Consider the following 27,234-nt stretch of genomic DNA (forward strand, 5'->3'; position numbering starts at 1 on the left):
TAGAGAAAAATATGTTCATTTTATTGAGCACAACATGGAGCATGAAGCTGGAGGTGAGCGGGGGCAAGAAAACTATGGAAGGACAAGAACAATGCACCAGACTTCCAGGGAGACAAGGGAACCGAGACAAGATGGGAACTCCTGGCTGCAAGGAAAATAGTTAGCTTCCAGTGTACTTAATTAGGGCCAGGGTGACAGGTCCGTGCAGCCCCCAGTCATGAATTTCTTTCTGTTCCACCTTGGATGGTGTAGCACTGCTTTTAGATTGAGGTGGGGCAGGGGAGGGTCTGAAATGTTCTGCGAGTGGCTGGCATGTCTCAGTGCAGTTGGGAACTAATCCTGGAGTTAAGGATTAGTGTTTTGAGGCCCCCAGGCAAGCCCTGGGAGCTGCCTGGCGTTCATGCAGATGGGCAGGCAGCTATGATAATGAGCCCAGTCTGGCCACGAGACCAGAGGCTGGAGAGGCAGGAGAGAGTGTATGCGGAGCAGGGAGTCTGAGTAGAGGCTCCATATGGCTTTGCTTGGAGAAGGTGGCACAGCCTGGCCAGTCCACTAAGCTTTTCACGACAAACAGTACAGACCCAGGCGAGCACTATCTACGCACACTGCACAGAGCCAGGGCACATAGGGCGAAGGGGCAGAGAGCAGGCAGGTCAGGGAGACCTGGAAGCTGGCAGATGCCGCGCCTCCTGCCCACAGCTTCAAGGAGCCTCCAGGCCTTGGGGCTTCCTCCGGGGCCCCTGTGAAGACCCGCCCCTGGCGGCAGCAGGTTGCTGTTTGACATCAGAACCCCCTCCTGCCAGAACCAGCGCCACTTGCTGCCCTTCTGCCTCTGCAGGGTAGATGCCAGGTTTGGACAGGCAGAGAAGAGTTGGACATGTTCCCTGCAAAGGAAAGGTGTTCAGAGTGGCACTGTCCCCTCAGAACCATCGTTTAGACCCTGGGGTGGGGCTTTCCCTCTGGGATAGAAGCCCTCCCCAAGCCCCGCGTCTGGGCTTCCCGGCCTCTAGGCCTCACCTGAAAACTACAGTAACACGGGCCTGGGCTCCGGGGATCACATAATGAGACAGACCCCAGTCTGCCCTGCCCGGCAGTGGGAGCTGCCACTGGCTTTAACTGGCACCATGACCTCTGATTTGAAGTTCCTGGAAAGGAGACAGCAGAGGTCTTGAAGTATTTGAGGGAGGAAGAAGGAAGAGCCAGGGGCAAGTTCTCTGTGCCATGGCATCTGCCCAGCTCTCCCTTCATGAGCTTCCCAAAGTCCAAGTTCCTGCAGAGAAGACAAAGAAGACACCCAGGGCTCCCACCCGCTTCCTCCCCAAACATGGAGGTCCTAATGCACACTCCTCATATACGCCCAGTTTTCTGTGAGCTTTTACAATCTCTGTTGCTTCACTCAACTTTTATAGTGTCTCTGTGGGGCAGGCTGAGCAGGTAAATACACGTTAATCAAGCCCTTCTGCAGCTCAGCAAACTAGAAAGGGAGACACTCCCTGGCTGTCAATGGCCTCAGAATGAGTGAGCGGTAGGGACAGGCCTAGAAGCAACCCCTTCCCCTCATCTAGTCTTTTTCCATTCTCAGAGCTGCCTCTGAGTGGAAGAGGCCTTTCTGTCAATTTCTTTCTGTCCTTTGCAGGGGTTCTTTCAGACCTGGTTGAGCACGGCTCGGGCTCTGTTGCTGGCTGAAAATACCTACTGTTTTTTGTTGGCCTTTTTGAGGAGTGTGGGCTCCGAGCAGTAGGAAGACTTTCCCTTGTTCCCAATGCTCAGGCAGCTGGAGCAGCAGCCACAGGGCCCAGTGGCCAGGGGCCCCTGGTGCATGGGCACAAGGCTGCTGCTGATGCGGAGGGAGCCATTGACCAGACAGTTGAGGGACCTGCCACCGGGGGCCACAGACTGGGGTCCATGCTGGCAGGGCATCCGGGTCAGTGTGGGGAGTGGGGTGCTCTGGTCCAGGGCGGGTGCCTCTGTGATGGTAATCTCAGGGGAGCCAGGTCTAGAGACTTCTGAGGCTTGCGTGGAGGGCGGCCTGTTCTCCACCTCGGGGCGGGTGCTGGGGCTGTGCAGGTTCATGTGTAGCTTCCGCATGTGGTGCACCACGGCAGCCGCATTGAAGGCTTGCTAAGGAAACACAGCATCCTTAGAGCCCCCAAGGGACTCAAGCATCCCCTTTTCCTGTGGCCTCTTGAAACCAAGGTGCCCACTTGTCATTTAGGGGGGTCAGGGGAGCTCTATTGCCTGAAGGGATGCCCTGAGGTAGGCCCTTCCACTAGCCCCCACCTAGCCCAGCCTCAGCCACCCTCGCCCCAGCAGCTTGCACACCCCCTGCAGAGGACAGCTCACCCTCCATTTGCTCTTGGCAAAGTTCTTCTGGATCTGGAGGCTGACAGATGGGTAGATGTCTCGGTGGAGGGCTGTGTTTCCATCAATCCTGTAGGTACAGGAGGGGTCCCTGGCTGTCGGGGTTTCCAGGACCCCCAGCCTTGGGCACGGTCAAGATGGCGCCTGACGCTGAGCCAAAAGCGGCCAGCTATACAGTAAACAACCAGCGAATTCCAATGATTGGCTAGTTAACAATGTGATTAGAGCATGCCCCCCTCGTGTACCTATTCTATGCCTGCAGCTGTCCGCGGTTTACCTCGTGTGCCCCCCCGCCCCATTGGTTGAAGTGTATATAAGCCTGGTGGGTGGGAGAGTAAGGGGGCGGAAGAAGCTGGGAGTGCGCAGAAGCTGAGAGAAGAAGCTGAGAGAAGAAGCTGAGAGAAGAGAAGCTGGGAGTGCGCGGAAGCTGGGAGTAAGAGAAGTGTAGGAGAGGGACTGTGCATAATAAACTTCCAAAGCTTCAGACGTTTGTCGTGTCTCTCTCTGCGGCCAGAGGGAACGCGATACCTGGCTACTGGGTGGCTGTGAACCCTCAGCCAGGGGGTGGGCAAGGGGCTGTGCATGCAGGTCTAGGTTCAAGCTGAGTAGAATTCCCCCAAGAGAAGGTAGACTCACAATAGGAAAGGGCTGGAACCAGGGCTTCTCGGCCCCACTGGGCTGGTCACAGTGGGCTTCCACTTTGGCAAAACCAAACGCTTTAAGAGCAGGGTTGGAAAACTATGGCCTGTGGGTCAAATCTACCCATTGTCTGTGATTGTCTAGTATGTTCTCACTGGAATGCAGCCATGGTTATTCATTTAGGTGTTTTCATGGATGATTTTGTGTTAGATCAGCAAGGCCCAGTAGTCAAGTAACTGCCACAGAGACAGTGTGGCCAGCAAAGACTTTACAGGAAACAGTTTATGGATTCCTGTATCACTGGACACTTGTGACATTACTATGCTTTAGTTCCAAACTTTGCTTGCAACCAGCTCCTCCTGAAGCCTTCCTCAGTGAGGCCATCTGATATACGATGCTCCTTCCCCTTGGTCTCTTATTCACCTATCTCTGAGAATTCCATAGACACTTGCCATGTGCACAGTATTGGGAAAATCACTAAGGGATCCAGAGAAGTGAGAGATATAAACCCCAATCCCTAGGAGCCTACAATCCAGTGGGGTGGTGTGTTTCATGTCTTGGACCAGGGAAGTTGACATAAGCTGCATAATTAATAAAGGGGAATGAGAGTCTGCATGGACTGCGGGTGTCATGGGCTTCTGTGAAGGGACCTGGACTTGCAAACATGCAACACAGAGGGCAGGAGGCAGGACCGTTCTCACAGGTGGTATGACCCGAAATATAGTCAGGAAAGAGCTTGGAATAGAGGGTGGGGAGGGCAGGAAGAGAAGTATAACTTTAGGTCTATCTAGAACAGAAGAAGGTGCGTTAGAAATCTTGGGAAATGAAGCTGGAGATAAAGGGTCGGATTAGGGAAAACCTAGAAAGACTAAGGAATTTAAGCTCACTATGGCAGGAAGTGGGAAGATATTATAAGTCCTTCATCAGGGGAGTAGCACGAAAAAAAAGGTTTCAAGATTTTATTTATACATTTTATCAGTTGTCTGCTTTGTGATTGCTCTTAAATCTCTTCACACAAAACAGGTTTGATCTTAGAGTAAAAGGATGCTCTTAAGGACACGAGAGGGTTTTCTTTTGAGCAACTAGTACTGACACCTACAAGCCTGGGAACCGACTCCCAGGGTTGCTGAATGACAGCGCCCGCTGTGTCTGCCTCCTGAATTGCCCAGTCCTGCTACTCCTGGGTCAGAACCTGCCTGATTAAATGCTGTTTGCACTTCCCCCTGGACTGATGAACAGTTGTGTGCTCCTGGATGTCTCCACAGTCAGGGGCTCAGGGCAAGCCAGTTCCAAGAAACTGCCATGTGGATGAGTCAGGTGGCTTTGGGAACCACAGGGTGAGGATTGAGGGTCCATGCCGTTTCTCACTCACCAGGGGTGCCTCAAGGCTTTCTCGCAGGTGTACCGCTCATTTGGGTCCTTCTCCAGCAAGTGGCAAATAAAATCCTTGGCTAAGGAGAGCAATCAGACACACGACAGCTAAGGACCAGATTTCATGACTGATGTAAATTCACTTCCGGGCTGGTGGGTGGCAGTGAATGCATCTTTAGCTAATCTTCCAAAGAGGCAATTTTAAGAGTCTTAAAAGAGAAAAAAAATTCCAACCACCTCACAACAACCCACTAGAAACCACCCAAGAAGAGAGGCTCCAAGCAGAGTCACCCACACGGCACTGCAGAAACCCCACCAGTCATGAGGCATCCGTGTGCCTGCACTCCATGTGTGCATGCATTTGCACAGATCTATGGGCCAGCAGCAGCACGTGGACACACGTGTGAGTGCCAGCTCCTTCCGGTTCTGCTCTCCACTTCACAGGCCCAGCAAGCATGTGTGAGCACCTTCTCATATGCACAGACATTGCGTGCTCTGTCCTGGTGTCTAATCCCTTGGTTTTGCCATTCTGGCCTGAAATTCTCCTCTCCGCCTGACTCTGCCCTCCTGATCTCTCATCTAAAGTGAACCCTCTTTCCTGCCCCTCTCACCAGACACACTGGTTCTGCCTGCAAGAAAATAAGAGCATGAATCTTAGATGCAAATAGTTTATCTGGCCTTTGAACCAGATGAAGATTTCTTTACTTTCCCTGGCAGCTTGTTCTGTAAGCTCCCCGGGACTTAGAAGAACCAGGACTGTCATCCTTTGTTAAGATCTTTTCTCTTGGCAGCCTCTGCCTTGAGCCTGTTATCTTGTCCTTCACACCCGCTGGCCTTACCTGACTCTGAAATGTCATCCCAGAATGGAGACTCGAACTCATAGTAGCCTTCTTTGATCTTCTCAAAAAGCTTAGACTCAGTTTCTTCGTAGAAAGGAGGATACCCACATAGCCTGCAGTGGGACAGGAGGGAGGTAGGCTGCTGAAGCACCTCATCCTCCCTGGGTCAGTCTCTCTCCTACCCTGCCTAGCACTATACTCATGGGGGCGGGGCCTGAGGGTCCTGAAGCAGCAGTGTGACAGGATGTGGATCTACCTCTGATTCAAGAATGGCACAGGTCCCATAAAGAACTGTCCGTGCAGGAGCCCAGTCCTGACCAGGCATTCCTGATCTTTGTATATCATGTGTCCAAACCCTCACTACCTCTCCCCGTACTTCCTCTGACTCTTGGATGCTCTGTACAAAATATCTTTGAGAAGGATGTGGAATGTCCACCTGAATGTGATTTTCACGAGCGAATTTTTTAGGCTGTCTTGTTTGTCGCTCTATTCTTTAGCACCGAACCTAGGGACTGACTCAGAATAGGCAGTCAGTGAGTCTTTTTGTGTAAATGAAAGCACCCGAATAATTATTCAACATAAACTGAGGAAATAGAGATCTGAATTCACACTAAGGGGTAAATGTCTAATAGCAGATTATTTTTCCTAAAAGCAAAGCTTGCTGCAGGCAAGGATTGATGATGGGGAAGGGGTGGTGAGCAGGTCAGGAAAGGGAGAGCCCCACAATGTAAGGAGAGGAGAAAAAAAAAAAAAAAAAAAAAAAAAAAAGAGGTCCTGACCAGCTTCACCCAGTCTATGGTTTTGCCTTGGGAGACCAGGTAGGGGAGAACGCTGGGATGCAGTGGTGCTGGGTCTACCTGGCTTCCCGCCTGCCTTGACCTCTTGCTTTTTCACTACTGGTTCCAGAATAGGACTCCACACATTTATATGCAGCAAAGGGAGGCGGGTGCAGGAGGAGGGAGCACCAAGTGGCTGAGCAGTGGGTGTGTGCTGGGCTCTGCTTCATAACTCGGTGGAGATTAGGACAGAGCGACCTTTGGAGATGTGTGCTTGAGTAAGTGTACATATGTGTGCACTTGCACATGTGCTTGCTTTGGAGGAGGAATGGAGATGGGGAGGGGAAGGGAGGGGTGGGCAGGCTCCCAGATTTCCCAAGGTCTGAGCCCATGCCAGCTTCTACTCACAATATGTAGGTGATGACGCCAATGGACCAGCAATCCACAGCCTTGCTGTAGGGTTTCTGGGCCAGCACTTCCGGAGCTGCAGCAAACCAAGGTCAGAGTCAGAGCTGGGGGCGAGAGAAGAGGGCTGTGGGGTGCGGGCTGAAGGTCAGGAAGAAGCTTAGAGAAGGGAACAGGGTAGCCTGGGGGATGGTGCTATTTCTGTGAGACTGACACTCCCAAGCGCAGAAGCTGTTTTTCCCCTAGGAAGACTCTTCTATGAAGGGAGGCTGTCCCTCCTTCAGACTGGGAATTCCCTGTGACAGGCTCTATGACTCCTCCATCAGACCAGGGATCTCTGGAGCTGGTCCTCCCATTAGACCGAGTACCCTCTGAGAGTAGGACCGTTGTCTTCCTAGTCAGATAGGGGATCCCTGGGGGCAAGGGTCAGATCTTTCCTTCAGACTGGGAGAACCCCAGGTAGGTGCTGTCTCTCTCCCACTAGAGTAGGAGCCCCTGGAAAGCAGAGGCTGAGTCTCCCCATTAGTTAGGAGGAACCTAAAGAGCAGGCAGTAATTTTCCCATCGGACTCTGGGTCCCTATCAGATTGAGAGCTCCATGAAGACACAGACCAGGTCTTCCTTTGATTGGGAGACCCAGGCCGAAGAGAGCTGCCTTCTGTATTCACGCAGGTACCTCGGCTTTGTACCCACTGAAACTCAACATCTTCTGGAGAGTAACTGACCATCCTTTTCTGGAGAGAGTAGGTTCCCTTTCTAAGTCAGGGTTCTGCTTCCCATTTCCTAATTGCAAACAGATGATGATAGGCTTAAAGGAAATGGGCAGGAGCAGATATTCTGTCTCAACTTCCTCCCCCAGGGATCCCAGAAATGCTTTCACCAGCACTCTGCCTGCGTTCACCCTTTCAGGAGCCCTGGAAGCCCACAGGTCTGTTTGGATGGGATGCCCCACCTCTGCCAGTTCCCCAGCTTCTTTGGGTGGACATTTAGGGGTCCATAGGTAGGTTCTTTAAGCCCAAACTCAATACCCCGTGCTTCTAGGCTCCCCACAGTTGGGGATGGAGGTCTCTTCTAGAGTGGGAGGACTAGGGCTAGTGCTCAGTCCCTCAGCTCTCTACTGATCTTTGGGTTTGTTATCTTGTCTCTGGTTCTGATCACATTGGAAAGATGAAGACAGGAGATCTGTCTTCAGGGGTGACAAAGTATAGTCTAAGGTCTGGAGAGGGCTCAGGGGTAGGCTGTCTTTAAAGATGTCAGATTTGAAAGAAGTAGGTGTAGTTCTGGAGATAGATGGATTGGCTTCCTAAACCTATAAGTGGATGCTCTCCCTGGATAACCCCAAAGGTGAACCCTGACTCCTCACAATCGCTGCTCTCTGTGAGTTACATCCCTGTGGTTGAATACAGTCAACTAGTCAACTTCCCTCCCGTTCCCTGACTCACCCACGTAGCCCGGGGTCCCACAGGCTGTGGACATGACACCACTCTGTTCCATCTTGGACAGACCAAAGTCTGTGATCATGATCTTCGAATTCTCTTCAGGGGTGAGGTACAGCAGGTTTTCAGGCTGCAGGAGAAGGAAAGGGGTGGTATAGGACACAGTCACTTGAAACACATCTCTCTTTCCTTCTACTCAATATAAGAAAGCTGAGTCCTAGGCTCCTGACTCTGAGACCACGCTCATCTTCCCCCATTCTTCCTTCCTTTAACCTGTGCCCTCACTCCCGCACCCCAGAGCTCCCTGTTTTCCTTACGGTCCTGACTTCGCTCAGCCTTAACTCTTCTCCCAACTACCTCAGGACCAACTCCTTTTTTTTTGTTTTTTCCTGAGGGAACCAACCCTTGGTTAATTCCTCTGACATCACCAAACTCTACTGTGATGCCTGGGGCCATGTAGACCCTCAATAAGAATTTGTTGCAATTGATTTCACTCTGACTGGGTTCCAGAAATGTGTGAATTATTTTGATATCTTAATAGGATAAGGCATGATGAAAGGTTCAGGAAAAATTTGAAGTGCAAATTAACAACAATTGTTTAACCATCCAAGACTTGTTTAAGGAATCTGAGGGCAAAAGAGACCTTGGGTGTAAAACTGGTTCAAACCTCTTGGGTTTTACCACTTCAACTTCTCACAGTCCATGTGCTTTCCTAAAGGATCATTCTGTTTCCCACTGGGTGCTCAGGCTTCGGTACCTTTAAGTCTCTGTGGACAATGCCATTCTCATGGAGGTATTTCACTGCTGACAAGACCTGCTGGATCACCAGACTGGCATCCTTCTCTGTGTAGACACCTCGCTCCAGGATCCGGTCAAAGAGCTCACCTCCAGAAACACTGGGTGCAGGGTGAGAACAGGAATCCATTACTTAATGCAGGTCTGTGGAATGCCAATGTGTTTGCTATGTGTCCAAGGGAGATAGAGCTGAGACACAACAGGAAGGTGCCCATGAACTCTGATTTTAAGGGGAGGGGAGGCCTACTCCAGTCTCAGAACACCTCCTTGGGTGTCTGGTGTGATACCTATCGCTAGGGAGTCATTTCTCTGGGCCAAGTTTCTCTCGGAACTTCCTTTACAATGCAAATGTTCCTGGTTGGGGTTGCATTAAAAGCCAATAATCCCTTACTGTGGACACATTCCTTATCTGTCTTCCTTCCTGGCCTGGGACACAGGAAGCCATCATGAACCAGAGAGGTGACACAGAAACTGGTAGGAAAGAAAAGGTGTGAAAATGAGACAATTCTGTCTATATCAGGATTTCTTTCCTCATCTTGGAAAACTGGACTACCTAAAGCTGAAGTTATAGGTAGAGCATAGAAGTGTTTCAAGACTCAAATGGCATCGTGTCTCAGGATGCAGAGGAGCTTAACAGCAAGTCCAACCTCCCATTACTTTTTTGGCGGGGGCAGGTACTGGGGAATGAACTCAGGGGTACTCAGTCACTGAACCACATCCTTAGCCCTATTTTGTATTTTTTTCTTTTTTTTTTTTGCGGTACTGGGGATCGAACTCAGGCTCTTGTGCTTGCAAGGCAAGCACTCTACCAGCTGAGCTATCTCCCCAGTCCCCTATTTTGTATTTTATTTAGAGACAGGGTCTCATTGAGTTGCTTAGTGCCTTGCTTTTGCTGAGGCTGGCTTTGAACTCATGATCCTCATGCCTCAACCTCCCAAGCTGCTGGGATTACCAGCATGTGCCACTGTGCCCAGTCCAACCTTTCATCTTTTGAATACCATCTACATCATTTTTGCCTGGAAGTTTTCTAGTCTGTGCTGGAATGCATAAGTGTCAGAGAGCTCACTGCCTCTGATGACAAAATTGTTTGACTTCTTAATATTTCTGTGTATTATGTTGAAACCTGATGCCCTGTAATTCCTTCCAGAAGACACAGATTCCACCCATTGGGACTGCAAAAAACAAACACAACATCTTTTTACAGGAATCTTTTCAAGTATGTGAAGCTCGTGGAATGCTCCCCTGAGACCTCCTCTTCTCTGGGATAAACATCCCTGGACTATTTTGAACATGATCTGGGGTTTCTGATGCTCTCACCATCCTGGCCCCCATTTCCACTGTTACATGACATCAGATGACAGCATCATATAGCAATGAAGGAACAGAATGTCTCCAATCAAACCCATACCATCTTGCTCTCCTTGTTTCTCTTTTTGGGGTCTGGGTTCTGTGGTAGGAACTGGAGGTTCCCAAGAAAGATGCTCTTCAAACACAGCTGACTACGAATGACCTGGGTCCTGGAGTGGTGCTCTTAGGAGGCTTGGTGGCTCCAAAGTGACATCTAAACCTGCCTGCCTCCCTGTTTTCCCTGAGCCTGCAGAGCATCCGTGTGCTAATCTTGTTGAACTGGCCTCCTGAAGGTGCCACATGGTCCCTGCTCACTGGTTATTGCCACTTTGGGCCCTTCCCACCTCAGTCCCTTGACTGTCTGCTTTGTCTCTTTCCTGGGCTTTCGTGAACCAATCAAATTAATCAAATTAGTGCACTGAAATTTCTGAGGAAGTGGCCCGTCTGTCAAAACTCATTGTGCCCAGCCACGCTGAGTTTGCAGAGTGGTGTGGGTCTCTAGGAGTGATGCGTGCAGACCTTTTAGACACTACAGAGGTGTCTTTGAACCCAAGGCTGTGCCCTCAGGAACACTGGCCAACCCACATGCAGTCATCATCAGGTAGAACTCTTATGTGGATATGACAATGACATAGAGACCTTTTCTAATGACATTCTATTTCTGTCCTACAGATGAACACACAAAATACTGACACTTTTTAACTTTGAGTGGATCTCTTTTGAGAAAGTCTTTATATTGAATTTAAATCTATCTACCTGTGACTTCCCCTTCTACAGCAATTTTACCCTGAAATGATGTTAATACATTTTCTATCCACTTGATTGACATGGACTGGTCAAAATGGACTCAGATCATGGTGTCAGAGAAGGGTTCTGGTGGCCCATTCTATACCTGGCATTACCCCATTTAGTTTTGCATTGGGGGGAAGTCCCAGAAAGTCCCAGGGGAGGAATGGGGAGGCAGAAGAGCACAGACAGCTCTTTGCCCACTTGTAGGAAATATTGTAATGACCGGGAAGCCTGTTCTGGTACATACCAACTCAATAATCAACCCCAGGGTTACTCCCCATCTCACACAGCATGCCTATGATCGGAGGTGTATTGACCCCAAAAGAAGTCTTGGCAACTGAGAACCTCTTGGACTAATTCTGCTTTTGTCTTTTAGTTGCCATGTTCTCACCACTGACTAATCCCCTCTGGGCCTCGCAGGCCCCCCGCAGGCCTCTGTGTAGGAGGCGAGCCGCCTTTCACTTACAGCTGCATGACCAGGTAGTAGTGAGTGGAGCTCTCGTAGATGTCCTCCAGGGTCACAATGTTCTCATGCTTGATCCTAGGAAAAAGTAAAAAGTAGGTTTCAGGGTCAAAGGTATGTGTGGTTCAGGTGATCTGGACAAAGAATGCAGCCCCAGCTCCAGAGTATCTGCTAGAGACTCTAGATGGCAGTTTTTAGGAAGTCTGCGTCCTTGGGGATCCTTTGTAGTAAGTCAGTTGTTAAAGAGTAATTCCAGAGAAAAGATTCCCAGGGTGGTGTTTGATCCACATTGATTGAATGAATAATTGATCATCTTATTTTTAAGGAACAAACATTTCAATATTACTCCAGGTTTTTTATTAAACTTTAGCAAAAGAGAAAGTTTAGAGAGCTGAGGAAGGATTTGGGATATAACTCAATGGTAGAGTGTGTGCTTAGATTTTACTAAGGTATGAGGTTCTGGGTTTGATCCTCAGAACTTTAAAAAAAATGAAGAAGAAGAAGAGCTAAGGAAGACTAAGGGGTACCCACTGAGGAAGACTAAAGGTACCCAAGGCCAGGTTATTCTACACCATGGAAATATCCATCTCTCTTTCAGAAACATGGCTTGGAGAAAGTACAACACAACAGGCGAGATGAAGATTAGCTGAACTCCCTCTTAGGTAACCGTGGAGGAAGTTGTTGAAAATTTATTATTCCAGGAGGTTGTGGAAAACAAGGAAGATATTTATTTTCTGTGTGATGTCTTAGATCAGCAGTTCTCAACCAGGGGATGTCTTTATCCCTCAGGGGACATTTGACAATATCTGAAGATACTTTTGATGGTTGCTGTCAGGGTGGGATGGGCTACTGGCACCTAGAAGGTGGAGGCAGAAATGCTACTAGGTATCCAACCGTGCACAGCCCAGCTAGAATGATCTGGTCTGAAGAGTCAATAGTGCTGGGAAACCCTGCCCTGGGTGACCTCGGTCTGTGATTACTCAGGAACTGAGTCAAGTGGATTAATCATATTAGCTGAGGGGCTTGGCTTTCCAGGCAGCAATGCTGGGCATGCGTGGGAGGAGGGATGTCTTCAGCCAGTTTTACCCTGGCTGTGCAGCACAGGGACTAAGTCCTTAGAACCTGAGTCTGCTGGGCCTGAATTCAGATCTAGATCAGGCACTTACTAATTAGGTAACATGAACTAGCTTTCTCAGATCTTCTAAGGCCTTATTTTCCTTGCCTGATGAGTACATTCCTACATTTCTCTCATAGGGTAATATCAGGATTAAAAGAGATAATGCATAAAAAATGCTAAGTTAGGGCCTGGGAAATAGCAACTACATAATGAATTGTACCTATCTGATTTAAGCTCTTTTTAAAAATAGAGACCTGTTGCACTGTTGCTTGATGGTTTCAACTAGATTCATAAACCCATGATGCTACCATTACTTTATTGATTACACACTCGCTGAACAAATAGTACTTATGTTGTTGATACAGTGCAATGATAAGAAAGACCACCATAATCTTTGCTCTTGATGAATCTAGAGTCCATGGAGTGCAGACCTGTATCTCTAGCATCCTATTAGATACCTCTACGTAGAGATACATGGATACCTACAATCAATATGTTCCAAACAATTTCTTTCTACTTCTGAGTCTCTCCTTTTTCTTCTTTACCCTCGAGCAATGATATTGCTCTCTACTTAGTGGGCATTTGCCCAATCTCAGATCATTTTTCATGATTTCTCTTCTACAGTCACTGGTCAATTGCAAATCCAGTCACTTCTCTTTCTGAACTGTCTCTTGCCTCAGGTTTCTTGTCCCCGCATGGCCCTGCCACTACCTTTGCCTAGATTGTTTTGAAAGTCTTACAATTGGTCTCCCACCCTCTGGCTGGTCTTGTGCTACTCATCCTCCACCATGCTTCTGAGGGATGGCTCTAAAATACTCCTTTGATCAAGTGACTATTTAAAACCCTTCTGGGACTTTTCTCTGCCAACAGAATAAAGCTGATGTTCTTTATCATGACATCTAAAATCCTTTGCAATGAGGTCCATTTCACATTTTAGTTTCGTCTCCTTTCCCTTGATGCTACACATTTCAAATTCAGGGACTTCTAACACTCACTTTTCCCTAGTAGCCCTTGAACTTCCATGATTCTACACTGCTCTCAGCCTGAACTTCCTTTTTGTACTTCCCCTCATGCCCTTAAAAATTTCTATTCATGCATTAAGGTCCTTCTTTGAAAATGTACCTAACAACCCATGTTCATGGAACCCAGGTAGGTAAAAGGAATCCCTATGTTCTCCATGCTCCACCTCCGCTTTGGGTGGGATTAGAGTTTGTTGTGGGCACCTAGAAAATGTGAGCTCCCGAGATTAAGGAATTTTGTCTGCCTCATCTTTTTGTTGTAAGAGTCTTGCTGTAAACATTTGATGATCTGTTAGTGTCCCCAATGGTTACATGGCAGTTGGAGTGCTGAACCTGCATTTGTTTTTGATCAAATTGAAGCTAATTTCCAAGTCTTATGCTGTCTCCTTAAATTATTGATTCTTCCTGGTGCTGGCTATCAATTAACTTTTGTTCCTTTAAGCTAATTGTTCTCTGGCCTACATGCAAAACCAAGCTCTGCCACCAGTGGGTTTGCTAGTCAATTTTCTGGGGGGAAAAAATCAACCAGGACAGCTGTCTGACTACATTTAGCTGATTGACCAAACTGACCCATCGTCTCAAAGGGAGCAGCGTCTTTGGATGTGGAAATGCAGCCCAGTTTTTCTCAAAGGTAATTGGTAAAGGCACATTGTGATCCCACGGTTGCGACCCTAAGAGACACTCACTTTTTCAACACAGCAATCTCATTCTCCAAGCTGCTGTCCCGGAAGGCAGGTGACTTCTTGATGCACTTTAGGGCAAAGAGCTTCCCAGTTACCCGTTGCTTCACCAGGAAAACTTCCGAAAATGCTCCTCTGAGAGGGGAAGATACCAAGAGATAAAATTTATTCTGAATGGCTAGAGACCATTCTGGAGCGTATTAAGGAATGACTAGTAATGAGTCCCCCTTGCCGCTGTGGGCCTGGGCCAGCTGCACAGATGGCAGGGCTACCAGACTGCAAGAAGGTGCAGTGTGACCCTTTGGAGTGGCAGTGGTAGTGGCAATAGGGGAAAGGCTCAGACACAGTGGGGCAGAGAAGACTACCGTGTCCATTTTAGATGGTGATAATCTCAGAGATCCCTCTGAGCTGGGCACCCTCTCATTCATTCAGTGGAGTCTGCAAGGACTAAAGACACAACCCCGCAGCTTCTGGAGCAGACTCTCTGAAGAGAGCAGATGGAACCAAAAAGGGAAAACAGGGTAGCATTCCAAATTTCAGGCTTCTTCGTTTGCAGGGGGTCTTATAGAGACCAGGTAAAGGGCTAGGGATGTGGCTCAGTGGTACGTGCTTGCCTAGCATGCACGAAACCCTAGGTTTGATCCACAGCACTATGAAGAATAACAGCTAAGCTGAAGGTAGATACTGGAGTCTGATTGTCCATGTTAGAATCTCAGGTTTTGGGGCAGCCAGTTACTTAATTTCTATAGTTTGCTTCCTCATCTGAAAAGTGAGAACATTGTTAGATGCTGATCTGTGAGGTTGGTTGTTTAGAAGGTTAAATAAATTAAATATGCAAAGTGGTTAGATATCTATTAAAGCCATATATATTTGCCAGGCATGGTGGCACAGCCTGTAACTCCGGGGACTTGGGAGGCTGAGTCAGGAGGATCTCAAAGTTTGTGGCCAAACTGGTCAACTTTGTGAGACCCTGTCTCAAAATAACAAATAAAAAGGACTGGGGATGTAGCTCAGTGGCACAGTGCCCCTGGGTTTAATCCCCAGCACCCAAACCAAAAACAAAACTCCATATGTGTTAGATACTATAATTATTCTTAACATCATTTGAATAAAATCATGGAGAATACCTAGCGATGCAGGAGGAATGGAATGTAAATGAGGGAATAGCTGAGCCACCCTCTCCCCTGCCATCTGGGAATCCTGGAATGAAGGCCCAGCCACAGTCAAGCTTTTGCAAGGACTTTGAAAATCTGCATTAAAAAATACTTGGTACTTCCTGCGTCTGGTTCCTACTCCTCGGCCGCACAGAGCTCATCAGAGCTTCAGAGGTTGCTTGTGCGTCCATTCATTCATTCATCCCTTCAGCCAAGATTTGTTGAGCACCTACTGAGTCTTAGACACTGAAGATTAAAAAAAAAAAGGGGGGGTGGGGATTTCCGTTCTTAAGGAGCCTGCAGACCAGCAAGGAGCACAGACAAGTAAGCAATTATCATTCAATTTGAAAAAAGGCTATCAGACATTCAGTGAATGCTCCTGATGGAAGCTCTGTGTCAGGCACTGGGATGAGTACTGGGCTTAGAATCCAGTGTGAGAGACAGACCCAGGTAGATAAGGATGGCATATTATGAGATCACAGAAAACCGACACTTAACACAGTATCCTGTGGGCAGTGGTTGGGCAGGTTGTGCACTGCAGTCTCAACAGGTGCTATTCACCTCGTAGCCCCTATGTACACTCACAGGATAATTATTACAACATTTTCCTTCCAGAAGACAGAGTGCTGGGGAAGGGGCACCTTTGTCTTAATTTGTGCAAAGTGTACAAAGTGACCTATTGGGATAGCTGAGGAGCACATAATATTTCACCCCTGATTTAAGAGTACACTGAGCTCAGTACACTGAATTTTAAGGGCTGAATGGACCCAGTATGGGAGGGGGGAAGAGTTGGAAGTGTTTCCCGTGGGGGTAGGGAGGATGCATGAGAGGCAGTGTGGAGGGCTGGAGGTGTAGCTTGCCTCTAGCATTGGCTTGAGGGGCGGAGGGAGCATGGAGGTGTGGAATGTCCCGGTCTGTGAAGTCTGAGGCGGGGCATAACGGAAGGTGCTTGAAGCTGGCACCAGGTCCCGTGTGTGGTTGTGTATAGAAAATGCTTAGTCAACATTCGCTGAAGGAGTGGATGGTCTAGTGGATGGAGGGCAAGATGGGGTCTGGAGAGGATTAGTGTGTGTCCTACTTATCTTTAGACTCCGCTTTCTTAATCTATAAAACGACAGTTAAGTTCACGGCCTCAAGGACTTCTTCAGCTGTGACATGCTAGAATTCACCTTCTGAGTTCTTCCTTTCAACCTGAACCTTTGGAACCACAGATGGATGGTCCCCTGATTTCAGAGCTGATACCCACCCTGGGGTCTATCAGGGAATGGTATCAAATGAGGGCCTTCAGTTTGCCCGTACCCCAGGGAACCATCCATAGGGCACGGTCTGCCTATGGCGCCACCTAAAGTCGTGTGGTATTATGGCAATTTGAGAGGGTGTTACCGTCAGGCTGCTTTGCTTTAGTCCTGCATCATGGCTGCATTGGGGTGGGGTGGGACAAAGCGGGAGGATTAGAGGGCTTTACCTTGCCACTGTCAGGGTGGGGAGCGGAGAACTAGTTTTGAGCAGTCAAGTCTGCCTGCATCAAAGCAAAACAGGCAGGGACTTATTCTAGGTGATGTAGACAGAGGTGACATGTCACGGTATTGGCAAATTGTTTAATAAATGGTTCAGAGAAATATGTGTGTAAAACAAATACATCCCTAAGCATCTGTGGGCATTGATTCCAGGACCCCTGGGATACCAAACTCCGTGAATGCTCAAGTCTCTTATATAAAAGGATACAGTTTTTGCCTGTAGTTTATGCATCTCCTCCTGTGTACTTTAAATCATCTCTAGATTATTTATACTATCTAATGCAATGTAATTGTTGTTATACTGTATTATTGGATAATGGTAATTGGAAAAAATTCTGAACAGATTTTTGGGGTACAGATGAGCATTTTTTCTGGATATATTTGACCCACAGTTGGTAGAATCTGCCTATGTGGAACCAGAGGATACAGGAGAGTCAACTGGTATAACGACATGTCAACAACTGTTGGATGTAGGTGGTGGGTACATTAATGTTCACTCTACTATTATTTCACCTTTCCCTTATGTTTAAGCATATTTGCAGTTCAAAGCTGGCGTGATAAGCTCTCAGATGACCAGTGTCTCTCTAGGTCTAGCTGTTTTTAAGCAGACCTTGTTGAGCTCCTACGGGGAGGGTGCTTTTGTCTTCTGACAGTCCCTCAGCACAAGTCTATAGCAGGGGTGGGGACGCTCTCGTCAGCCTGGCCTTCCTTCTCCCCACTTCCCTTCATTTTAGGGATGCTTAACAAATCATTTCCGATTCACTCATGAGCCTTGTCCCTCTCCTGCCAAAACCCCCTCTCCAACTACCCATGTCTTGGCAAGGACCCCCAATGGAAGACGGGCACTTTGATGGCCAGCACTACCTCTGAGATCCTCTGGTGTGTGCAGAACCTGGCACTCTGCCTGTGCCAGGAAGGCCCGGAGGGCTGTTGCGGCCATGCCTGCTTCCTCTCTGCAGCGGGAGTGAGGGCATCTGTCATTATCTGAGGTTGCTGTTCTCCTAGCCAGGGCAGAGTGCAGCCGCTCGGCCAGGATGGGCTAGAGGGAGAGTTTGTCCCACGAACGCTCCTCACCACCCAGGCCCAATTAGCCCCGGCTAATTAGCTGACCAGCTGGGGCTCTAAAGAGGTGGGGGCCCGTGGCCCCGAGCGCTGCCCGCCTGCGTCAGACTGCAGCCTCCTGGGGGAGAGGCAGGACTAAGCGGAGAGCCAGCTCCAGACAAGCTGTCTCGCGTCTGCAGCTGTGTGATCATCGTCAAGGGGCCAGCTCAGGCGCCTGCGGGCTGGTAGGAGTTTGGACAATGGCATGGCCAAGCACTGAGACGCAGAGAAGAGAGGAGGCGGGGCTGCTGCTCTAGCCTCAGAAGCCCCTTCTCATTCATCTAAATCACGCAGTGAGGTTGGTTTGATCCCTGATGAGGGAAAGGAGGACGCCCAGGAAGGTGCGAGGATCACTGAACCTCCAGAAGTGCTCCCCAGTTCTCTTGCCAGGGCGAGAATGCACACATTGTCACAGATCTGGAGGTATGATGGGGGCCACTGGGTGTGGCTCAGATGGATGCAGAACCTGGGGTGAAGGGCCTGGTGTTCCCGGAGGACTCTAGTGCATTAAGTCATCCCAGGTATTAAACAAACCCTCCCCTCACTCCACTCTCCCAGCCCCAGCCCATAAACTCCCCCTAGGTCCCTTAGGGTACCGAGAATAAGTCACAGCAGCCCCGGTCCAGTTTATCCATTGCTGCTCCCAGAACAACACTTCCAACCTCTCCCCCAGCACCCCGCCCCCAGGCCACCAGGGGCTTCCAGTCCCTAGGACTTACGACCCAAGCACTTCCATGAAGATGAAGGTTTTCCTGATGTTGGTGGTCTGTTTCTTCCAGGAACTGCAGTCATCTTCTTCCTTTCGACCCATCGCCTCCAGAGTTGAAGCTTCTGGGGATGCTTTGTTGGAGGGAGGGAAAAAAAATGGTCCGATCAACTAGGTTTTCAAATAAGCTGGGAACAGGTTGCAAAAGAATCTAAAATACATCATTTATGTAATGGCCAGAAGGAAGGGTTGAGAGCAAAACACGGATAATTGATAAAAATAAGAGTATTCTCCCCTTCGGTTTTTCAAAATCACTACAACAAATTTCTTGAATACCTGCTACATGAGCATCACTCTTGCTACCTGATGGAGGAGTTTAGAGTCCAGTGGTGGAACCCTACTTTGTAACCTGTGCATTAATTAAGGGCAACAGTGTGCATGGGTATAGAATAACATGGGAATGCTCACCTCCAGGGATCTGAGCCGAGTTGAGGCGTTTCCTGTGTTACCCAAATGATCACCAAGATGTTTACTCAGACTACAGAGTCAGCCCGACTCCTTTCTAACATCACAGCTCTGCCACCCCCCCAAACTGTTCCTCCTCCTACTCTCCCTACCTGTTATAGCTTAAATGAGCGAGAATTATGTTTCCTCTGCAGCTCCCACAAAATCCAGCACAGTGCTGGGTAAACAGTTATTCACTAAAATCTGAATTGAATTGTATCCTAACCCTGTCAGAGTTCTGGATTCCATATTCATTCAGCAGTCCACACATATTTATTTAGCACCTATGATGTGCCCCCTGCTGGATATGTAACAATGGACAATATGTTGTCCAATGGCCCTGCCCTCCTAGAGTTGCCAATCAAAGGAGACAGGTGGTGAGCAAGCAAACTCATGCGTATGCGCTTACAAGGTGTTGGGGAAACCTGGATGGCAGAGTTACTGGGTATCTGGGAGTGATGGGTGACATACTTCTACCTAAGTCCTCTCCATCCACGCTCCTTGAACTTGACAGAGAAGTAGGAAAATATGTCTAATAGCTGCCCCTCTCAGGCAATGCCCTCCATCTCCACCTTTAAAAATGTAGAATTTCTGAGGTCTTCTAATAGTCTCAGAATAAACGTTTATGCTGCCACAGCTAAGAATCAGGTTTGGAGGTCAACCTGATTTTGACTTCTCCCTCTGTTAGTTCTTAACCTCTTGGATCTGACTGGCAGAGATCTCTCTGAGCAAGATGAACTGTTCAGGGTATGTTTAGCCATGTAGTCTGCAGATGCTGATCTCCAAATTCAGAAGCTTCCACTTATCAGGGTGCTTGGCAACTGGAATGCACGAACTCCCACCCCGCCAGGCAGCGAAAGTGGGGAATAGGAAGGTTTCAATTTGAACTTGTCTGCTACAGCATATCAATCTTTTCAGACCCAGTCTCCAGGGGCAGCTTCTTCTTGGGAGGCACACTGCAGCTGGAAAGTCTTGAAGAATGCAGGGGCTCTGGGTAAATATTGGATGGGATGTTTAAAAGGGTAGACCTGTCTCTGCCCCTTCACAGAGCGACAGAACTGTGGCTACTCCCTTCCCAGGTGAGGGGCAATCCAGAGCCTGGTCCCGTTCCTGGGCCACTGGCCATGCTCATCACTCCCCCTTCTGGAGCCCGGTGGAATGACTGCCTGCTCTCCAGGAGGCTTCGCCACCTCATTAGCAGATCTGTACTCACTGTTCCTTCTTCCCCATGGCTCTGAAATAGCTTTAAAAACATATTCTTAGCCGAGGCCATGGAAAACATCTTTCCCGCCCACCCCTCCTCCCATACACTGAATCCTAACAATTTCGTTTCATCATCAGAGCAATGTGGAAAACACAGGAGACCCAGATCTAACACCACCCCCCGCCTGGCCTCCCGGTGACTCTTTATTTCCACCCCTCCAGAACCTCAGCGAGACCACCTCAAGACCCCCATACCTGGCATGGTACAGGTCTAATGGTGGCCTTGGAAAGGGATGGCGCACATTTCCCGGCTGCACCCTGCTTCTTTCTGCTAAAGCCCTCCCCCCTCATCTCCTGACTTCTGTAATCTAGGCCCTTTCAGAGGAAAAGAAAAAAATTCTGAGAAGCGTGAGACTCCAATATTGCTCTCATTTGCTTCCAAAGCACTCCCCGCCTCTCACTCTATTTCCGGTAACAACTTGCTTCGGGTTTCAGAGCGCAGGGGCAGCCGCTGCAGACTTCTCCCAGGCTTTCGGCTGGAATCGCATCCGCGGTTCAGGAGATGCAGTGGACTTGGCTTTCCTGCCTGGTTCAGACTCTCACTCCTCAACAGAGGAAGACCCTCATGAATGCTCTGAAAAGGTGGCTCCTGACAAAGAAAATGATCTTATTCACAGGACCATCTTTGAGCCGTAGAGGTTCAGCAAGCATTCCTGGAGTACCTAAGTGTGGACACACTGGACTAAATACAAACATTCCTGTGATATGAGCCTGACTTTGAAAGTGCTTACATTCAAATTGGAAAGACCAAACCTAAGTATATCGGGGTATAAATAAGCAACAAAACCACAGGCAGTCTGCTTAAAAGACAGGGACCACGTGCCTAAATCCACAGTGTCTATTACTGTGCCTGGCATACGTTAAAGGTTCGGCTCTGGTTAAAAAAAGTGAATGAGGAAGATGACCCTGCAGAGTTGGTCAGGGAAGGCTGAGGATTTGGGCTAAAGATGGTATAGAAGTGGGGGTGAAAATCCATTCTTTACATTGCTCTAGAGAGGAACATGTAGCCAGAAGACCTGCATTCTGGTACAGAGAGTGGTAACCACCCGCCCCTCACTGTGAGGCTCTACCTGTTGCCCAGCAGCAGGAGAGGGCAGAAAAGCCACAGGAGACAGAATTGCCTTGGGTTCTTGCCATCATCACTACTTCAGGGACAGAGTACATAGGGCCTGGGGTGTCCACTTCTTGGTCAGCAGGACTTTGCTGAGGCACTGGAAGAGCGCCTTGCTGACTGTTCTACCTAGGTCCTCCCGGACAAACCGATCCTTTCTTCTGTAATACACATGACCATCTGAAATTCCCATTTGAGGTCGGCCTCCTCACTAGAAAGTAACTCCACGTGGATAAAGATGGTCTGTTTAGTCATCTTCCTCTGGCCTAGTGAAATGCCCGGCTCCTAGTAAGTGCTCAAAGACCAAAGGCCGGATCTTCCTGGTGTCTTGGGGGGCGCGGATTTTGCAGCTAGGGAGGAGAATACAGAGGGAAAGTTCTTCCTGAAGGACTGGCAGTGCAGTTTTAGGGCGGAGGCCACCTCTGAATGCAGCCCTTACTATGCTCCTGGGGGCAGGCTGTCTGATCCTTGGTGGCAGCCGTTGATGAGGCACTGGTGAGAAATGATTGGGCCGTGAGCCCAGGAGGCAAGTGGCCTCAACTCTCTTCTTCCCAGGCTCCATTTGGTCCCAGGAGCAGCACTGGTCCTGTCAGGTGGATGAGGTGTGTCTTCGACGGTTTCCCTGTCGCCACCACATAACCCAGAAGTGTCAGATCACCTCATAACCTTATACTGCCTGGACACGCTCCCTAGACTCTTACCTCTGTCCCCGCTTCCCATGTAGCCTCCCCACCAAATTTTCCTACTTGAGTCACAGCCATTTAGGACCCTGCTCTGAGATGCTTATTAAAGGAATAGCTGTTAACCTTTTGTTATGACATCCCAGAGTCCTGGGAGCATCACGTGGTAATCCAAAGGCATTGGTTTCAATCTGGTGCAATGTATACGCAACCAAAGAACAATCACAGTGCTCGAGCATGGACAAGCTGGAGGGACGGGCACAGGGATGGAGAGATCCTTGGAGCAGCACCTCTGCAGTCCTAAACCCAGAGATCACGCCTCAGTTCCACCCATGCGAAGGGCTGCCATGCTTTTTTCCAGGGCTTTTGCTTAGGGCTTCTGAACAGAGGTGGGAATCATTCAGGAGCACAGTGAGCAAGCCTCTGGCTTCCAGAGCTTGCTGGGCTCTCTTACTCATCTAGAAGAATCTGTCCACCCTAAGACTGCTTTATACTCTTTGCTTCCTGGGTTTTTATTTCTAGGGAACAAGACTCCATAGGGTCTGTGGGCTTTGAGAGGGAGGTTATCAGTTGGATGTCTTTAATAAGAAAGTGCTCTTTACCTCCTGATGGGGGCACACGAAGTCATAGAAATATATACGACACCAGATTATAAAGGGGTAAAAGGCTAAAGCTGGGAATTATTCTTGCCTGGGGTTCACGATTTCCTGCACTCTGATCCATATTAGACTTTGTAGCATCTTTTGGGTTGAGAGGTGCATTAGAAAGAAGCCAAGCTTTGGCACAGTCTTGGCTTGGCACTGAGGAACCGTGCAGCCCCAGGTAGATCATTATACATCTCTGAGTTTCCATCTTTTACTTTAGTCAAAAAAAAAAAAAAAAAAAAAAAAGCCTGAAAAGGAGATTGAATTAAATTAGGGCTCCCTGGTGTTTGTTTTTTAGAATATTAGTCCAGGAAGACTGTCCACAAGGAAGGCAGATTTGCTGTCCCATGGTCTCCTTTCCTAGAGATTCATGATCCACATTAGCTTGTTAAAAGTTCTGAGGACTGCGAAAGAAACCTACTTAAGGCTGTTTAATGTGGAATTTCCTGAATTTAGTTGATGGTAAAATTCTTTCCTTTTGGAACAGCTGTTATCAGAGAGGGGATCTGGGGTTGCTCAGAGCATACTTTGGAAGATGCAAATGAGACCATTGCTAATGCCTTGTGTTTGTTCCTCTTTTGGAGGCACATATGAAATGTCTAGCAGTCCACTGGCATCCGTCACAGTCCTACCCTCCTCAGTGTCACAGGCACATGGCTGGGTCCATACAGCTTTCAGAACTTGTTTACAGCTCACGGGTTGCAACCCAGGGCCTTGTCAGCTAGCCAGAGCCCAGGCCAGTTCCCCAGAGGCTCCCTCTATCCCCAGCCCTGTGCTAGCCCTGCATTCCAAGACCAGAGCCCCATGCCAGTTTCTGTTCACAGAATAACTGAGCAAGAAGGTCTTTCAATTTCTGCCTGCCGTTTATTTTAGATGCAACCAAAACCAAATTAGTCCTGCAGCAGTAATAAGCCAGAATCCATGTGTTGCTTAAGATTTATAATGTGCTTCTCATAGCGGAAATGAAGCCCATTCTCTATAGATTCACTTGGTGACTGAGAGGTCAACACATAGGAGTCAATGGAGAGAGCAAAGATTTTCCCACTTATTCTTAATGTGCTCCTAACCACATTGGACCTCACTTTCTTCATCTGCTGAATGGGAAAGATGATGCCTGCTCTATTTCCCTGCATTCCTTTTGAGTAATGCATCCATGGGCACGAAAACATTTTGTAACCTCTAAGTGCCAGTCCATGGGCCCACATTGTAGGCATCTAAGTTATACACCAACCACCGAGAAAAGAGCAAGAGAAACAAAACAATTTAAATAGGAGTGAGCATGACAGGGGACATGAATCTGTTCTTCCCTCAGCTAACCTTCAGTCCCACATGCCTCTTATAGTGTGAGCATCTCATCTTATTGAGAATCTTGCGTTGTATTTTCATATATCATGGCCCTGAAGGCAAGCCAACTACTTCATCTGGTCCTCAAATGGGAGGAGACCACACCTATGTTAGGTTTCTCTGAGGGCCATGTGCTGATCTCCATTCAGGCACCTTTCTGAGGAGTTAAGGGTAATGCCACCTGTGTGTCGTATGCGCTACTGGTAAGCCTGACTCTCATGCAGGAGGTGCCTCCTTGGTACAGGCGTGGGGCTCAACCTTACCAAATGTCCCAGCCAGGTTCTCTCCTGTGGCTCCCAGAAGTGGTGAGCAAGGATCTGTCCTGAGAGAGGACTGTAGAAGGAAGGACAGGCTGAACTTGGGACAAAGCTCTGAGTTATCAGCCTTCCCTCTGGGGACATTCATTCACGGGCTGTGCGGCCCCCTGACCCCATCTGGCTCCCTTTCTTGCTGGCAGCTGCTCCCCGCCTCCCCTTGCCATTGACCATGGCGACGCGCCCGCAGTTGTAGCACCAGGCACGCAGCCTGTTTGCAGACGCAGCCGCTCCCCCTCTCATTCATGCTGCAGCTCATTCACTCTGCTGGCTCTGGCAGTCTGAGGCTGGGCGCCGTCACTCTCAAGCACTCCGTGTGGCAATTTATTTCTGGCCGGGTGTGCATGTGTAGGGGGGAGAGGGAGCGAGGGAGGCGTTCTCCTTTGAGAGGGGACGCCTTTCCTTTCCAACCAGTATTGTTCCCGGGCCTTGTAGTAATCATCGCCAGGGACCGAGCACTGGGTGGGGCACCCTGCACAATCTTGTTTAATGCCTCACTGCCACTTTAACACTGTGGCATAGCTGAAGCATCGATGAATAGAAATGTTCAGAAAGCCCCCAAATCAAGCAGATACGAAGCGACAGAGTTAGGCTGGGAGCCCCAGTCCCTCAGACTCCTACACCAGTTCTCTTGTCACTATACCTTGTAACCTGTTGCCTCTTTCCTGTTTCTCTTTGTGGGGACATCACGCATCTCCACCTTCCTCTTTGTGATGCTGTCCTGCAATAATCCAGCACCTGAATGATCCCTCCCTGCTCCCCAAAACAAAGCTTGGGTGGTCTGTGAAGGCTGAGTTCCCCAAGTGCTCAGCTTATCAGCATTGAGGCTGGAGGCACTGCTTCTATTACTGGAGCCTCTTCTGGCTCCAGATTAAATCTTTTCTGACTCAGGCTTTCCCCAAAGTTTTGCCTCATCTTTCTAAAGAGTGCTTTTGCACCCTCCCACCATGTAGCAACATGGAAAGGTCACTGAATTTACCAGATGATCTGTGTTCAAAGTAGTGCTACCACCATCAAATAGATACCACCAGTATGCAGCTTTGCCATCCCAGGCAAACCATTTAACCATGTTGAGCCTCTGTGTTCTCATCTCTGCTAAGGGGATAACAATATATACTCCACCACCCTCTGCGGGATTGTCCTTAAGAAGATAAATGAAAAGCATATCATAAACTGTATGGTCCCCACATCAGGTATTACTAAGCACTTTGTATTTGTGGCCTGTTTCAGATGTGAGTCTCATCTTTGGCCCTGGTTAAGCTCAGGTCTCAGGAGGGAAGACAGAGGCCAGGGTCTATCTCTGGCTTCTGATCTGGAAAAGATTGTCTCCTTACCCAAGGCGAAACCTGCTTGACTCTCTTGACCCTTCCCAGAGATTTTCCTCATGATCAGTGTATCTGGTTCCAGAGCAAGAGGCTGGCCAGGCGCACACTGCAGCCAGACCAGCGCCAGCCCTGGCAGCCACCTCCGGAAACCTCAGGGTTAATGTTTGTGCGTCAAAGTTACGTGGAGAGAAGGGGCCACGGTGCGGATGGGGGTGGCGGTGGTGGATCCAGACCTCCGTGTAACAGCTTTACCAGAAAACTAAACTAGGGAAGTTTAAAGTCTCCAGGGAGGTGGACGTGCCCCTGGGGAAGGTGAAGGAGCTATCTTGTGACTGACAGCAATAGCGTGCCCATGTTCTGCATTTTAACGCAGCGCAGCGGGGACAGGAAGCCTGGAGCCTGTGCACGGACCCTGTCCGGAGGCCTGAGACTGATCCTCCTCCCTGGGGTTTGCAGAGCCCTGGGCTGTTTACAAATCTCTTTTTTGCCCACTGGTTCTCCTTGCTCCCCCTCCCAAACCCCAGAGAGGTGGGCGGAGCAGGCATTTCCCCATTTGACAGATGGGGTCAGAGAGGTTAAGAGATGAAGGGTGAGCAGAAGGGAGGGGTGCTAGGGGGCTGGAGGTCCTGATGCTCTGCAGATGGACAGGGCCCCTCCCTGGGATGGAGCCAGGGGCACGGGCAGATATTTCACTCCTCTTTCCCTGCCCAGAAGTGTACAAGCTTCCCGGGGAGCCAGCCCAGAAGTGATGGTCAGATGGCTCCCCAGGGAAGTCCCACTCAGACCCCCATTCACACTTATTTTCCACAGCAGCTCCAACTTACCCTTGAGACTGCAAGAGTCAGAAGACTGGGATTGGGGCTCAAAGGAATGCCCAAGCCGCTCACAGAAGTGGCTCCTCAAACCCACTCTCCAGGCGCTGCATGCTTCCCACCAGGCAAGGAGACCCCCAAAGCGAGAAAATAAACAGGTTCATCTTACCCAGGGACTCGGAAGAACGGTGCTCTTGGGCTTCCACTCCTGCTCCTACAGGTCTGTGAGGATTAGCTGCTCCAGTGCTTTAACAATAAACCCAATTAAAGGGGAGGAATGCAGGGGTTTTCTTTCCTAGGACCGTAACCAGGCAGCCTTAAAGGGAAGTAAAAGTAGCTAGGGTGGCTTGCATCTCCCCTTCCCTTCTTCTGCTCTGCTTTCCCTCCCTCCCAGTGAGCTGTATCAGAAAAAGGTTTGCTGGAATGAGCCCTTTTATGCCTGAGGTGTGCGCGCATGTGTGCGTGTGCGTGCGTGTGTGTGTGTGTGTGTGAATTGTGTTTGTATTGATGAGTGTCTTAGAAAGAGAGAAAGTGAGAATGAAAAAAAAAAGCATCAACTTATAACTTTTTGCTGGCCTGAATGGGAAGATAACAGCAAGTCAGAGAGGCTTTCTAGGACTGTGTGCCTCAGTTCCACCTTTTAACCACTCAGTTGCTGGAATATATTATCTAAACACCCTCCCCACCCCCACTAGGTTCCTTACATTGGCTGACATGTGGAGA

General features: G+C 49.0%; 1 protein-coding gene across 2 annotated transcripts; it reads right to left on the bottom strand.

Annotated features, from left to right (window-relative positions):
- Camk1g (calcium/calmodulin dependent protein kinase IG) lies at positions 1-26,755 on the bottom strand. Of its 2 annotated transcripts, none has more exons than XM_047520976.1 (13): positions 26,681-26,755; positions 18,528-18,648; positions 14,043-14,171; positions 11,224-11,298; positions 8,584-8,722; positions 7,833-7,956; positions 6,395-6,470; positions 5,211-5,323; positions 4,373-4,451; positions 2,344-2,431; positions 1,697-2,121; positions 1,018-1,145; positions 1-884 (listed from the first exon to the last, which is right to left on the bottom strand). In XM_047520976.1, exons 2-12 carry the CDS (start codon positions 18,617-18,619, stop codon positions 1,055-1,057), a joined length of 1,431 nt encoding a protein of 476 aa, XP_047376932.1. In that variant the 5' UTR covers positions 18,620-18,648; positions 26,681-26,755; the 3' UTR covers positions 1-884; positions 1,018-1,054. The 2 variants fall into 2 exon arrangements, with proteins under 2 accessions (XP_047376932.1, XP_047376933.1); XM_047520977.1 differs by lacking the exon at positions 26,681-26,755 and adding an exon at positions 19,428-19,506.
- Between the last annotated feature and the right edge of the window lie 479 nt (positions 26,756-27,234).

The sequence above is a fragment of the Sciurus carolinensis genome, chromosome 12 (genome assembly GCF_902686445.1).
Source record: "Sciurus carolinensis chromosome 12, mSciCar1.2, whole genome shotgun sequence".
Lineage (NCBI taxonomy): Eukaryota > Metazoa > Chordata > Mammalia > Rodentia > Sciuridae > Sciurus > Sciurus carolinensis.